Raw genomic sequence first — 13,111 nt, 5'->3', positions numbered from 1 at the left:
ATTCCAACTTGAACTTCCAATTATTGGACATAGTTTTTTATGGTTTTCAACCAACTTTGGCACTGTTATCACAGCAGGCAAGTTTCTTCCACTGCTGGTGTCAGTGACTCACCCATGATTACTAGGAATTTCCAGGAAGGTAAAAAGGAAAGTGCAGACAATGCAATTTGGTGTAGATTAGTATTGCATCCACAGTAATACATTGTGTCAACTTCATATAATTCTCTCTCTACTAAGTGGTACTGTGTGACATTTTAAATGAAATGGAATTTCCAGAGAAGTGATATTTTACAGACTAATTGAAGCACGTGATGTCACTATTATTGAAACATTGTGAAGCTGCCATTTTCATAGTGGTATCAAATTCAGCTCATTCCATTTTATTCTTTTCTGAATGCAATCTTCTGTAATATGATGATACCAGATTTACATGGAATTTTATACACAGAAAGCTTTGTGCTGACTAGTCTGTCAAATATTTTGCTCTTTCTGACATTGAATCATTGGTTGCATGTCGTGTGTTCTTGAGCTGGAGAGCTTGCTTACAGTACTTAAATGATGTGTGCCTACACTATATTATTACCATACCAGAAAAGTTCAGTTAGCTAATGTCATGATTATTTGTCAGAATGACCATCTCAGGTTAGTGTGCTCTTTGAGTACGTCTACCAGTGTCCCGGTGGTCGTGGAATTAGATGCGCACCAGTATCAATATCAGCCTTTATTTAGCAAGAGACTCATACAGTGGACAAAGGCAGCGTCACTTTGATGTGTGTTGTCCCCAGAATATGCTTCAGCAAAGCACAAGGTGGCGAATTTGGCTATGGTGGCACATGGTTGTTGGCCTGGCAAGTGGCTTCAGTGAATAGCAGTGGCAGCAGCCTTGTGGACTTGAGATTGGCATAAGATGTTTCTCCAGCAGCAGGGTGCAAGTGCACCAGATGACCAGCAGCTCTGGCAGTGCGCCAGGTGCGAGCCACACTGGAGTGCAGGCTTCAAACCTAAGAGCCCTCGGGACACGCAGGTGCTGGTTGAGGACACCCAGCAGGTGACTCCCATTTGATGGATGCTGCTTGAGCTCTGATAGCATCAGGTCTAGTAGTGGCCCAAAGACCAGCAGCTAGCAGATGATGCATCTAAACATTGATTGATACTGGTTGGTGCACATGGGATGGTCAGCTGGTATGGATTACGTCTTGATATAAGCATCTGTTGAAGAAAGCTACTTTCAGTAATTTGGCCTCACTTTATTATGACAAGGAGCTGCTTTTTGTTCACATTGTCAACCGAGGCAGTTGTGGGCCCCAGTGTGGGATAATCCAGGCCACAACTGTGGAGGCCTGGTCCTTGCACAGTGCCATACCAATGATGTTCCATTCCTGGCAGCATGATTCCATGTGCAGAAAGCTGGCCTGCCTCACCATGGGCTGTGAAGTCTGACGAGGGGATGTTAGCACAACAGTATGTACCACTTTAAAATGCTCAGAAGAATGGCTTGTTGAGAAATCAACTGTCTCTTAATAAATTTTTGAGTTTAAATTTCAAGTCAGAAGGCTTCAATTTATCCTTAGGACGACAACACCCCTAGTCACAAAAAAAAAGACTAATTTTGTGCATTAAATAATAAGGTATGACCTAGTGAAGCAATAGAAATGTAGGCTTGTCACTTGTAAAAAAATGGCTCTGAGCACTATGGGACTTAACTACTGAGGTCATCGGTCCCCTAGAACTTAGAACTACTTAAACCTAACTAACCTAAGGACATCACACACATCCATGCCCGAGGCAGGATTCGAACCCGCGACCGTAGGGGTTATGCGGTTCCAAACTGAAGCGCTTAGAACCACACGGCCACACCGGCCGGCGCTTGTCACTTGCAACTCATTTCAGGATAGTGAAAGTGTTCAGTTACAAGATTTACCTGAGATTCTTTTAATGACATTCCTAATTTTCCTGAATTAATTATTGTTATAGTTTTCAATAGCACATGTTTTTTGCAAGTTTCCACATAAACTAATACTGGTTAATCCAAATTCACCTAGGCTTTACAATTTTATCAAGAGTTCCATAAGTTATAAGGTCTCGTTGCTCTTGCAAATTCTTTGTCATCCATCACCATTCATGTCATTGTTTGATAACCTATAATCCTCAAATATATAAGAAATCCTCATAGGAACATAATTGATTTGTTTCCTGTGCAATGTACTGTGCTGATCTACAAAACAAGCATTTTTCGGAAAATGGACATGAAGCTTGAGGGGCTTGCAGCCCACAATGAAGATAATGCAAGCTGATAAGTAAGATGGAGGTAGTATGAGTGAACAGTAAAAGCTACAATAATTCAGTCCTTCTCTTCACCTTTCCTGATGTTATGTTACAACAATTCTTTTGAAAGTATAATGTCAGACTGATTTGTAAGAAATGACTTAGAAAATTTCTGTCTGCACAGTGTCTCAGAATTCCATGATTCTTTTAGAGTACTTCAAGATTTCCGTGACTTTAAAGGTAAAATCAATTTCCATTAGCATTCCCATATTCCATACAAGTTGCCTCCCTGTTATTTGAATTTAAGTATCATAAATCTTGCTTACATTGCAATCTATTACTTCATCTGAAAGAATCATTAACTCTCCTGTTTTGATGGTAACTTGTCTTGACATGCAAATCATGTCACTTCAGGGAGGTTTGCATTGCAGCAGTTGTTGGCTATGCTGTATTAGTAATTTGAAACAAACTAGGATATAATTTAGTTTTGCAGTTATGATAATTAAAATTACTAATCTGCAACAAGATTAATTTCCAAATTACTTTGTTAAAATTAACTCAATTTGATACTGAATTCTGGTGCCTTGATAAATAGAATGACAAAATGTATATTAGTGAACTTCGTCACTACAAAATTTTGTGTGCAGTGACAGTTTCAAATAAGTTAAGAAAACAAAATAATTGAAATGTATACGTGTTATGTTACTACAAAGAATGATTTCTCTGTGGACCTGCTGGAAGTTGAAATAAAAGCTGGGCTCTGCTTCTTTTAAATTTTTATCATTGATTGCTATACATAAATCTTTAAAGGTGATTTATTTCTAATGCTGATTATCACTGTGATACTATAGCTGTCTGATATGGACGATAAACTTTCGCTGTGGGGGGAAAACCCAATAATATCAAGCTTCTTCAATTCTTAACTCCTTTCTTTCACTAAAATTATTGTTGCATTAAGTTTAGCGTACCAGGAACAGTTTACAAATCCTAGCGATATGTTAACTTGTAAAGTGAATTGAAGACCTTCCCATGATGTCATCACCATCATGTTTAAGCCCTGAAACAGGGGGAACATAGTAATAATAGCGTGCACTCCAGTATTCTTACAAATGCTACAGTCTTATGCTATACATCTATACACCAAAGCCCTACATAGCAGAAAAGTTAGTAGCAGTACCAAGTAATGCCATCAGGCCATCCCCTGGCATGCATTCGCATTTGTTATACTCTTTTTTTCCCAAATAGTTGTGTCATAGTTAATATTTCTTTATACTGTTCACATTATTGCAGAAATTTCCACCTAATAATACATTAATTCATATCGTCAATAGGATATTTATTGTTTGCACTTTTGGCTTCTTCATATTTGGTGTTGTTGTTGTTGTGGTGGTCTTCAGTCCGAAGACTGGTTTGATGCCGCTCTCTATGCTGTCTATACTGTGCGAGCCTCTTCATCTCCAAATAACTAGTGCATCCTGCTTACTGTATTCATCTCTTGGTCTCCCTCTACAATTTTTACCCCCCCCCCCAAACACACACACACACACACACACACACACACACACACACACACACACACACACACACTGCCCTCCTCCCCTCCAGTATGAAATTGGTGATCCCTTGATGTCTCAGAAAGTGTCCTATCAACCGATCCCTTCATTTGGTCAAGTTGTGCCACAAATTTCTTGTCTACCCAGTTCTGTTTAGTACCACCTCATTAGTTAGCGTGATCTACCCACCTAGTCATCAACATTCTTCTGTAGCACCACATTTCGAAAGCTTCTATTTATTTTTGTCTAAATTGCTTATAACCTGTATTTCATTTCCATATCTGGCTATTATTTGTTGTAGAATCTTGAATCCCACTCTAACCAGCAATGTGTCCTACCTGCTGTAATTTACACATAATTGGCTTACCTAACTTTTAAATTTTGTTTGCATGCTCATTAACACTTTTTGTCAGCTCTGTCATCTTTATTTGCCAGGCGAGACAAAAAAATTTGGACCATGTGTATGAGCTGACAGTGCACACAGTTGTACTTGTAGAATAGTACCAGCAATAGTTTTAATCAAGAAAACTTAACGAAAGATCTACAGCCTCATTATTATTGAAGTGAAATTTAATAATGTCAGCAGCAAGCCACTGCAAGTTCCTGTGAAGGCATTTGCCTCTACCACTTTCCATCTTTGGACTGCGAGGTAACAACATGTACTACTTCAAACTGGTATGTGGCATGACCTAGTCAGATGACATTTTTAGAACCTGTTGCAGCTAGGACTGTGTTTTACTTTCTCAGTAATAAATTGTAGATCTTTTATTTGCTTTTCTTGATCAAAACTGTTGCTGATTGAGTCTTAAACAAGTCCAGTTGTGTGCAATGTCAGCTCATGCACATGGTCCAAATTTTTATGCTTCACTTGGCAGCACCATCAGCTGTGTGGACCTGTACTACTGCTCTGCCTCCTTGTTTCTCCTATTATGTAAAAAAGAGTCCATTATGAGTAATAATAAATTATTTTTGATGTATTGAGTTTGTTTCTTTGTGGAATAAGTTTTTAGAGCGAGTTGAAAACTCTCGTGTTAACAAATAATGGTCTTGTCAATTCCCCTTATTTGCAGGTTAGTAATAAACAAATTCACATCTTTAATAGAACGACAACCTAACCATGCTCGACGAAAGGTACTGGCGGGAATTGTGATGACCACAGGACCACAGATGGAAGACGCAAAAGTGATTTGTGTTACAACTGGAACTAAATGTGTAAATGGTGAACATATGAGCGTAAATGGTGCAGCACTTAATGACACACATGCTGAAATTGTGGCACGCCGCTGTCTTTGTGACTTCCTCTTCGCACAACTGGAATTACATGCTGATGAAAGTATGTAGCATCAATCAGTACTTTGTGATTAAGAGTTAAATGCATCAATATAATCTATTTTACAGTACGTTCTATAAATAAACCTTGTTATTGAAATATGTCCTTTGTAATTCAAGGCACAGCACAGGATTCTATCTTCAGTTTTAATCCAGTGGGGTATTATCAACTGAAGGAAAACATAAAATTTCATTTGTATATTAGCACAGCTCCATGTGGTGATGCAAGGTAGGTAACGAGAAACTGTATATTACTGAAAACAATTATAATGTAAAGCTGTTAGCTTGTGGCTCTTCTCTTCTCACAATCTTTGTCGTGATAGTTCTGTGACTTACATTTGATGTGTGGTCACTAGTAAGGAGAAGTTTAAACACCCACACCTTCTCCTCTCCCCTCCTTTTATTATCCACATTTAATCACAGTACTTATGAAATAGATTCAATTGTCTGATGTTTCTGTCTTCTTCTTCTTCTTCTTCTTCTTCTAATTCTTCTTCTACTATTCAGTGACATTCAGTAATATTCAGATCACTTTCAGCTCTGTTACTGTTGTCGTCACTGCAGTGTTTTTAGGACTTTTATGTGAATTACATTAAGCTATCTTTTATTTGCAGTTGCAAAATGTGAGAAGACGGTTTTGGAACTTCCAGTCCTGTCATAGGAATTGTAAAATGAATTGTTAAGAGGGAAACCAGAAGATATCACACATAGTGTAATGTTGAGGGAGAGCTGTGTAGAATTTTTTATATACTTCGTAAATCTAAAGAAAACATTGCAATGGCTGTTTTCTGTTATTAAAGGTACAAATTGTGGTCACTGGGATAACAAACTTTGTGTGCCACCACACCACCAGCAAATGGGGAACATAATTTGTCACAGCATAGAATTAATGTGACAGCTTAGAAGACAAATAAATATAAAATGAGGATACATATATTGTTGTCTTAAGTGCAATTCCCAAAGTGGGGATTTGGTTATGCAGGTATGTCATGCAGAGAACTCAGTACTGCCAGGAATTTTTTCCTGGTTGGAGGACTGGAGCAGGGTCCAGTCAGCCTCATTGTGCCAATTGGAAAGCTGCCTGAATGAGAAGTAGCAGCTCTCCAGGGTTTGGAAAGTCAACAAATGCTGACCACATGGGCCTCCTTCATCTTCAAGTCACATCAAAAATCACCAACTGGTGTCTTAGATTTAAAAAGAAATAGCTTTTTCTAAAAAGTTGTTTTATTCAGCTTATGATCACACATGGTGAACATAATAAAGGAAGTTAAGAAAAAACATTTTAAATACTGTACCCACCACTTTATTTTTAACTGTTTTTCCAGTAGGTTGATAATGCCAAGAACTGACTGAATTGAGGAAATATAGCTCCAAACAGTATCTGGAGTGTGAAAGTTGGGCTCTCATCACAAGAAAATTTTCTCAAATTTCTTAACTTGCTTGGCATATGTGATGGTTTCCCATTCTTCAGCACGGAAATCATGATCTACACCAGCTGTTACTGTACTATATCTATCATTTTCAGAACAGTCCAATGCAGTATGTTGAGTCACTGCATACCAGGCAACAACAAACATCAGCATAGTACATAAAATGCTAAGTTTCATTACTGCATGTACCTCAAGTAATGAAGTTGACTTCTTTGTAGTGGAAATATTTAATTTTGTTTTATAAGAGTAAATAATGCAAAACTTTAATCCTGGGATTAAATTCTTCTTATGCCCTCTTCGTAAGATATAACCTATGAAGTAACATCGTAAAAATTTTCTGCAATTATCCAAACATAATTGTCAGTATTAATATACAACAGTGTTGTAAATTTTCTTTACTCCTTTTTGTCTCTATCGCATATTTCCTCCAAATAGAGAAAATTTCTGATGTAATTCAATTGTAAAAGATCCCAGTTTCACCAAAATGACATTTCTCTGGACTCTTATTCTTGCATCAATTGTGGCAAAGTATTTTTCTTTCAGTATTCATAGTTCCACTTTTTCCATTAAATTATGTGTTGTTTTAAACCTAATTTTTTTTTCAGCTTTGTCTTTTGGCTGGTTTGATCAGTGCTGGATTTACCAGCAGGATGAGTAGGTAGGAGTCTAGGGCGGCAGATTTTAGGGACGGCAAATTGGGGCCAAAATCTGTTTCATGTCTTACAGAAATTAAAAAGATTCATATTTATGTACCTAAATGTTAAGAGGCCCACACAAACAATTAAAGGTCTAATATGTTTCACCACTTGGATAAAGTTTTCTATAATTTGTGTAGTTGCGTATGCTTGCGGCACGAGAACAAGTGATGTGACCATTTGCTACATTTGTCAAGCGCATCGACTGTATGAACACGGTGTGCCCACTGCGGGAACCAAAGCAGGGTCCTGCTGTTGTAGGCATAAACCATATGGCATCCTAGAGTTCGAGAGAGAGCAATGATGAAAATGGGGAAGTTCTGTCCCAAGTTACTTCAAAAACAAAAGACAGGTCACCTTGATTGATAGCGTTTGTGAAGTTACCAGTCCACATACATTCAAAAGCATTTTAAGTGGGGGGGGGGGGGGGGATGGAGTGGGGGTTAATGCTCTCAGATTCCAGGGTTCCACCATTTCTCTTGGACCTGTCTTGCCCATTGCTCTACACTCACCAGGGAAAGAAATGAAAACTCTGATTTGTGCCTTGAACTGAGATTGAAACAGGTATGCTGAGCTAATGAATGCACGAATCTTAGAAATGGTGTTATAGGCAAATGCTTACAAACAGGACATGTCACTATAACTCACAGCTCTTTCAAATTAAAGAATAGAAACATTCAGCAGTGGAGCTTTGGCTACCATTTAACTACAATATTAGTTGATCATTAAGAATGCAATAATGGAGGAAACATGCATAAAAGGCAGAGGAGATATCTTAGTTGTTATGCCAGCTGTTACTTTTGCTGTCCCCAATATATAGTTATCATTTGTTTTAATTTAACTACGGAATTAGTAATGAACAATTTATTTTGTGCAATATTTGTAGTTTTGTTATATTTCTGATATTTATATTGTATTTGTGTTATTAATCATGATATTTCTTCTCTTTTAATCCAAAGGATATTTTCTCCTCATGAAGCAGTGTCTCAAGATGACTCCCTGGATAAACATCCCAACAGAAGAGCTCGTGGTCAGCTTCGGACAAAAATAGAGTCTGGAGAAGGTACTATACCAGTTAAATCAAGTGATGGAATTCAGACCTGGGATGGTGTCTTGCAGGTAATCTGCTTGTTATATACTGTTAAATGTCATAAGAAACTAGTCAGAGAGATTCTTGTGAACTTAAAATCTGTGATGGGTAATGTCTCTTACATAATATGTTAAAATTTTATGATAACTTTATCAACATGATGTAAATGGTTTTGGAAACTCATTGTGTGAGTCAGCTTCTCTTTGAAAGATTGAAACGCTGAAAGTTGTTTGCATCTGAATGCAAAATGAATGATGTGATGCATGGCTCTGTTACAAAGATTGACATTGCTTGAAGTTGTGCACATTAACATATAATTTTGTACAAAAATTATTTCACACAAATACACTTTAAAATGCAGTGGGCTCCATGTAAAGTTTGATGAGACATAGTCCAAAATGTAATGTGAGTAATTATGTCAGTAGGAGGAGTAGAAGTAATTTCACCGAGTTGCCACTGAAGAATCATGCCCGATAATGAGGCCTGTGCCTCAGATCTATTACACAAAATTTATTTAAGTGGCTATTAAGAAATGTATTTTTTTCATTTAATCAGCAGCATTGGTTGAAAAGCAACCATATTTACTACTAATTAGTTGTGTGTGTAATTCTGGAAGTAGATTTTCCATCAGTAAAGAATGTATAACAGAGATGTATTTAAGATGAATATTAAACAATGGAAAATCCAGTATGGAATGTAGCAATATTATGAAAAGAAAAGTTGTTACTCACCATATAGCTGAGATGCTTAGTCGCAGGTAGGTACAACAAAAAGACTGTCACAAATAAAGCTTTCTGCCACTAAGGCCTTTGTCAGCAGCAGCAACAGCAACAGCAACAACAACAACAACAACACACACACACACACACACACACACACACACACACACACACACACACAAATGCAAACGCAACTTGAACTCAAGACTGCAGTCTCGGACAACTGAAACCACACTGCTGTCATGTGTATGAGTTGCATTTGTGTGTGTGTGTGTGTGTGTGTGTGTGTGTGTGTGTGTGACGTCTATTACTGACAAAGGCCTTAATGACCGAACGCTTTATTTGTGGCAGTCTTTTTGTTGTGCATGTCTGCAACTCAGCATCTGCACTATAAGATGAATTTATAGTTCTTTATGTGATATTGTTTTAAAATGCTCCATTGCCAGAGAAACACAGTCCAGCTTTTACAAACCATTTCCATTGAAGGGTTGTTGCAAGTGTGTATAATTTTTTTTCACGTAGATTAACCTGTGTTAAATTTATGACATAAATACTTTTAGAGAGCCTGGCATTAATAGACATTTTGAATTATTGCAGGGACAGAGGCTTTTAACTATGTCATGTTCTGACAAAATTGCGAGGTGGAATGTTGTTGGTGTGCAGGGGGCTTTGCTATCCCATTTCATGGAGCCTGTTTACCTAGAAAGTATTGTACTTGGCAGCCTTTTTCACCCAAGTCACATGTATAGGTAATGTATGATGATATATTTGTGTTACGGCATAAGTTTCTACTTGTTTATTAACTGTTTTCTTCTACGTACAGAGCTATCTGTGGAAGAATCGAAAGTACTATACAAGGGTTGCCACCTCCGTATAGATTAAACAAACCTCTTATGAGTCTTATAACATCACCTGAAGTTCGTCAACCTGGAAAAGCACCAAATTATAGTGTCAACTGGACTGTAGGTAAGGATATTTATCATTCTTTTATTTCTACACTGAAGTGATACACCTTAAGTTACATCTCTGCTCTAAAATCTCTCTTCGTTATACATTTTCACAGAATTTAAATTGTGAAAAGAACAATTTTGAAGCTTTGTATGAAGAAAGTGTTCCTCTAAATTAGTTTTTGACAATTCATATAATATCTGTTAAGAAATGCAGTTTTTAGACTATAAAAGAAACTCCAATGCAGATGAGTACGCTTGACACTTAACAGTATTAGCTTGCTACTTACGTAATTGACTAGGCCTCTGGTATGTACCATTGTAACTAAAATACTACAGTAATACATTGTAAGGCAAATTTACCTTTTGTGCCCATTTTCTCGTAGGACTACAATCTGAAAATATAATTAACACAATAGTTTTGTTTCTTCATCAAACATGAGGAAACAAAAATTTTATTATTTCTCAAAACAAAAAGTTGTTGGTACTGTATTGTTATAACTTCTTGATTCATCTTCCACCTAAACTAGTACAGGGTGTATACTCCCCAGGAAATCTGGGAGAAATCTGTGAAATACCAGGGAATATATTAGGATTCTGGGAATTTTCCATTATACTAGTTTTCATTTAAATTTCTGTCATTTTGACTGTTAAGAACTGACACTCTAACAAAAAAAATTACTTTGATACACTACTGCAGAATAATACTGCAGCAGTAAAACATAATTGAGAGAATAACAGCAAAATAAAACTTCAGTTGCAAACAAAGTGTGCTATTTATAACAACAAAACACGGTGCTCATAGAAGCGTCTGCAGACAGCAAAATGTGTCAGAGGCTTTATGATGAAAACTATGCGATACTTCGGAACAACAAACTACTTTCAGCGAGTGTGACATCACACTGTTCGAATTGCTAACAGATTATGGAAAAATATTGTGAATGGTGGATTTAGGAGTGTTACTTTCACAGTAAATTTCGTTTTACTCAAGAGGAACTGTTTACTTTAAAGAATGTGAGCTTGACATTCTTAAAATCGTGGAGAGTTCAACTCTTTCAAAACTTAATACTTTGAAAAATTTTGGGCTCAGAAGACCAGCCATTTGTGCAATCATTTAAAATTTTGCTGGCACATACGTGTTTGTTGTATCTTAAATGATAATACACACCAAAATTAGTTATTTCATAAATTACAAATTATACAGTAATGATGGCAAAAAGTTCTTGAGCAATTTTACATGTAAATGGCTTTCCTATGGAAAAGTCAAAGTGCTCAATGTTACATGTATTCTGCCAGGTGATCCATGAAATGTTTGGTGCACAGCAGTGAAATTTGCGTTCGTGCTTATCAGAAATATTGAGCTGTTGCAATAAGCTTTGCTCTTAGGATCCTGCATAACTATGTGCTTGGAAAAAAAAGTTTTGACAACCAGTATTATACATGGAAGCTTAGCTTTTCTTGATGAAAAATATCATCTAGTAATCATATTTCGCAAAACGAGAATACATATTATCACGCCGTATTTTCCCTAATTCAAAGTTAACTACCATGCCACTCGGAGAACTACTGTGGTGTGTTTTTCTGTATTGTAGCATGAGCATCGCACTTGTTATATTTTCGTGTTCAGTGTTCAGAAACTACCATGCTTTAGTTTGTGAATTCATATTTATACTTTTGTAATACCAAAATATGCGGTGTACATGTTGCCGTGCATTAAAGATATTCCCAGAATGTGTTGTTCTGTGCTGAGAGTGCCGGGAATTCTATGCCAGTATATAAAACCTTTACCATTTAAAGGATTGATACGTTCTACAGCTCCGAGGGAACGTATATTATCACGTAACATGGAAAAAAAAATCTTCTTTCACCTGGAAAAAGTGTCTTTTTAACCGGGAAACCCAGGAAAAAATCGAAGTTTTTTTCTTGCCTATGTATACACCCTGTAGTATGGGGAAAAAAGAAGCAACCGCATTTGATGATTAGATTTAAAACTGCTGTTGAGTTTTACATTTGCAATGCGTTGAAAGAATCTGTTAGCTGAATTCCTACTGAGTAAGTTTTGTATTCGTGGGGTCCTTGATTTGATTTCCACTAGTTTTCCTTCTACTATCTTGTATAAATCCTATATTTATCATAAAATGGAAATGTTAATTAAAACACACACGTGGTTTTTCAGTGCTCTGTCAAATTCTTCACGCAGTATCATATCTCCCACCTCATCTTCACTTACGTCCTCTTCCATTTCGATAATATTGCCCTCGAATACACCACCCTCCTACAGACCCTCTATATACTCCTTCCACTTATTTGTTTTCCTTTCTTTGCTTAGAGCTGGTTTTCCATCTGAGCTCTTGATATTCATACAAGTGGTTCTCTCTTCTCCAAAGGTCTCCTGAATTTTCCTATAGGCAGTGTCTATGGTACCCTTAGTGACAGATGCCTCTACATCCTTACATTTGTCCTCTAGCTATCTCTTCTTAACCTTTTTTGAGACGTTTGCATTCCTTTTTGCTTGCTTCATTTCCTGAAATTTTATATTTTCTCCTTTAACCAATTAAATTCGGTATCTCTTCTGTAAACATAAACGATCAAGTACTGTTCCAAATGTTCGGTAGTAAGATTGTGTCATCGATTGCTCAAAACGTTTTTATAAGCAGGAAAGGGACCGTTCTACATCAACTGAGGTAACTGGGCAGTATTTGAATTTGGGTGCTATCTTGGCACTTATTGTTTCTGGTAAAAGTTCACCTGTACCATTAATAAAATAATCAATTTGGCCTAAGGGTACAAAGCCTGGGTTATTGTAAGTTATCTTGGGAATGCTTCCGGCAATGAGTAGTTCACTAGAATTTACTGAATAGATTCATTCCATGCCTAACCTTGAGTTTCAAGCCTTTTAACACGTGAAGGTATATGATGAATGAGAGCTAATTACAGAAATATCTTTTTTTAATACTGGAATCATCAAAAGCTTCCTTGCAGTGGCGAAATGCCCAAAGCCTCTGCACTATCAAAGTGATTTACTACCCCTTTAATGGCATCAAAATGTTAATTGTAGAACAACACATCTTCGACCCACATAC

At 37.0% G+C, this 13,111-nt stretch overlaps 1 protein-coding gene across 4 annotated transcripts in view; it reads left to right on the top strand.

Annotated features, from left to right (window-relative positions):
• LOC126168566 (double-stranded RNA-specific editase 1) overlaps positions 1 to 13,111 on the top strand; it is a 152,469-nt gene that overhangs the window by 132,688 nt on the left and 6,670 nt on the right. For all 4 annotated transcript variants that reach the window (XM_049920567.1, XM_049920566.1, XM_049920568.1 and 1 more), the window contains 5 exons: positions 4,889 to 5,151; positions 5,268 to 5,376; positions 8,232 to 8,391; positions 9,679 to 9,830; positions 9,905 to 10,047. In XM_049920567.1, coding sequence (XP_049776524.1) covers positions 4,889 to 5,151; positions 5,268 to 5,376; positions 8,232 to 8,391; positions 9,679 to 9,830; positions 9,905 to 10,047 — 827 coding nt within the window. The remainder of the gene's footprint in view (positions 1 to 4,888; positions 5,152 to 5,267; positions 5,377 to 8,231; positions 8,392 to 9,678; positions 9,831 to 9,904; positions 10,048 to 13,111) is intronic.

This window comes from Schistocerca cancellata, chromosome 1 (genome assembly GCF_023864275.1).
Source record: "Schistocerca cancellata isolate TAMUIC-IGC-003103 chromosome 1, iqSchCanc2.1, whole genome shotgun sequence".
Lineage (NCBI taxonomy): Eukaryota > Metazoa > Arthropoda > Insecta > Orthoptera > Acrididae > Schistocerca > Schistocerca cancellata.
This window is presented reverse-complemented; position numbering and strand designations above follow the sequence as displayed.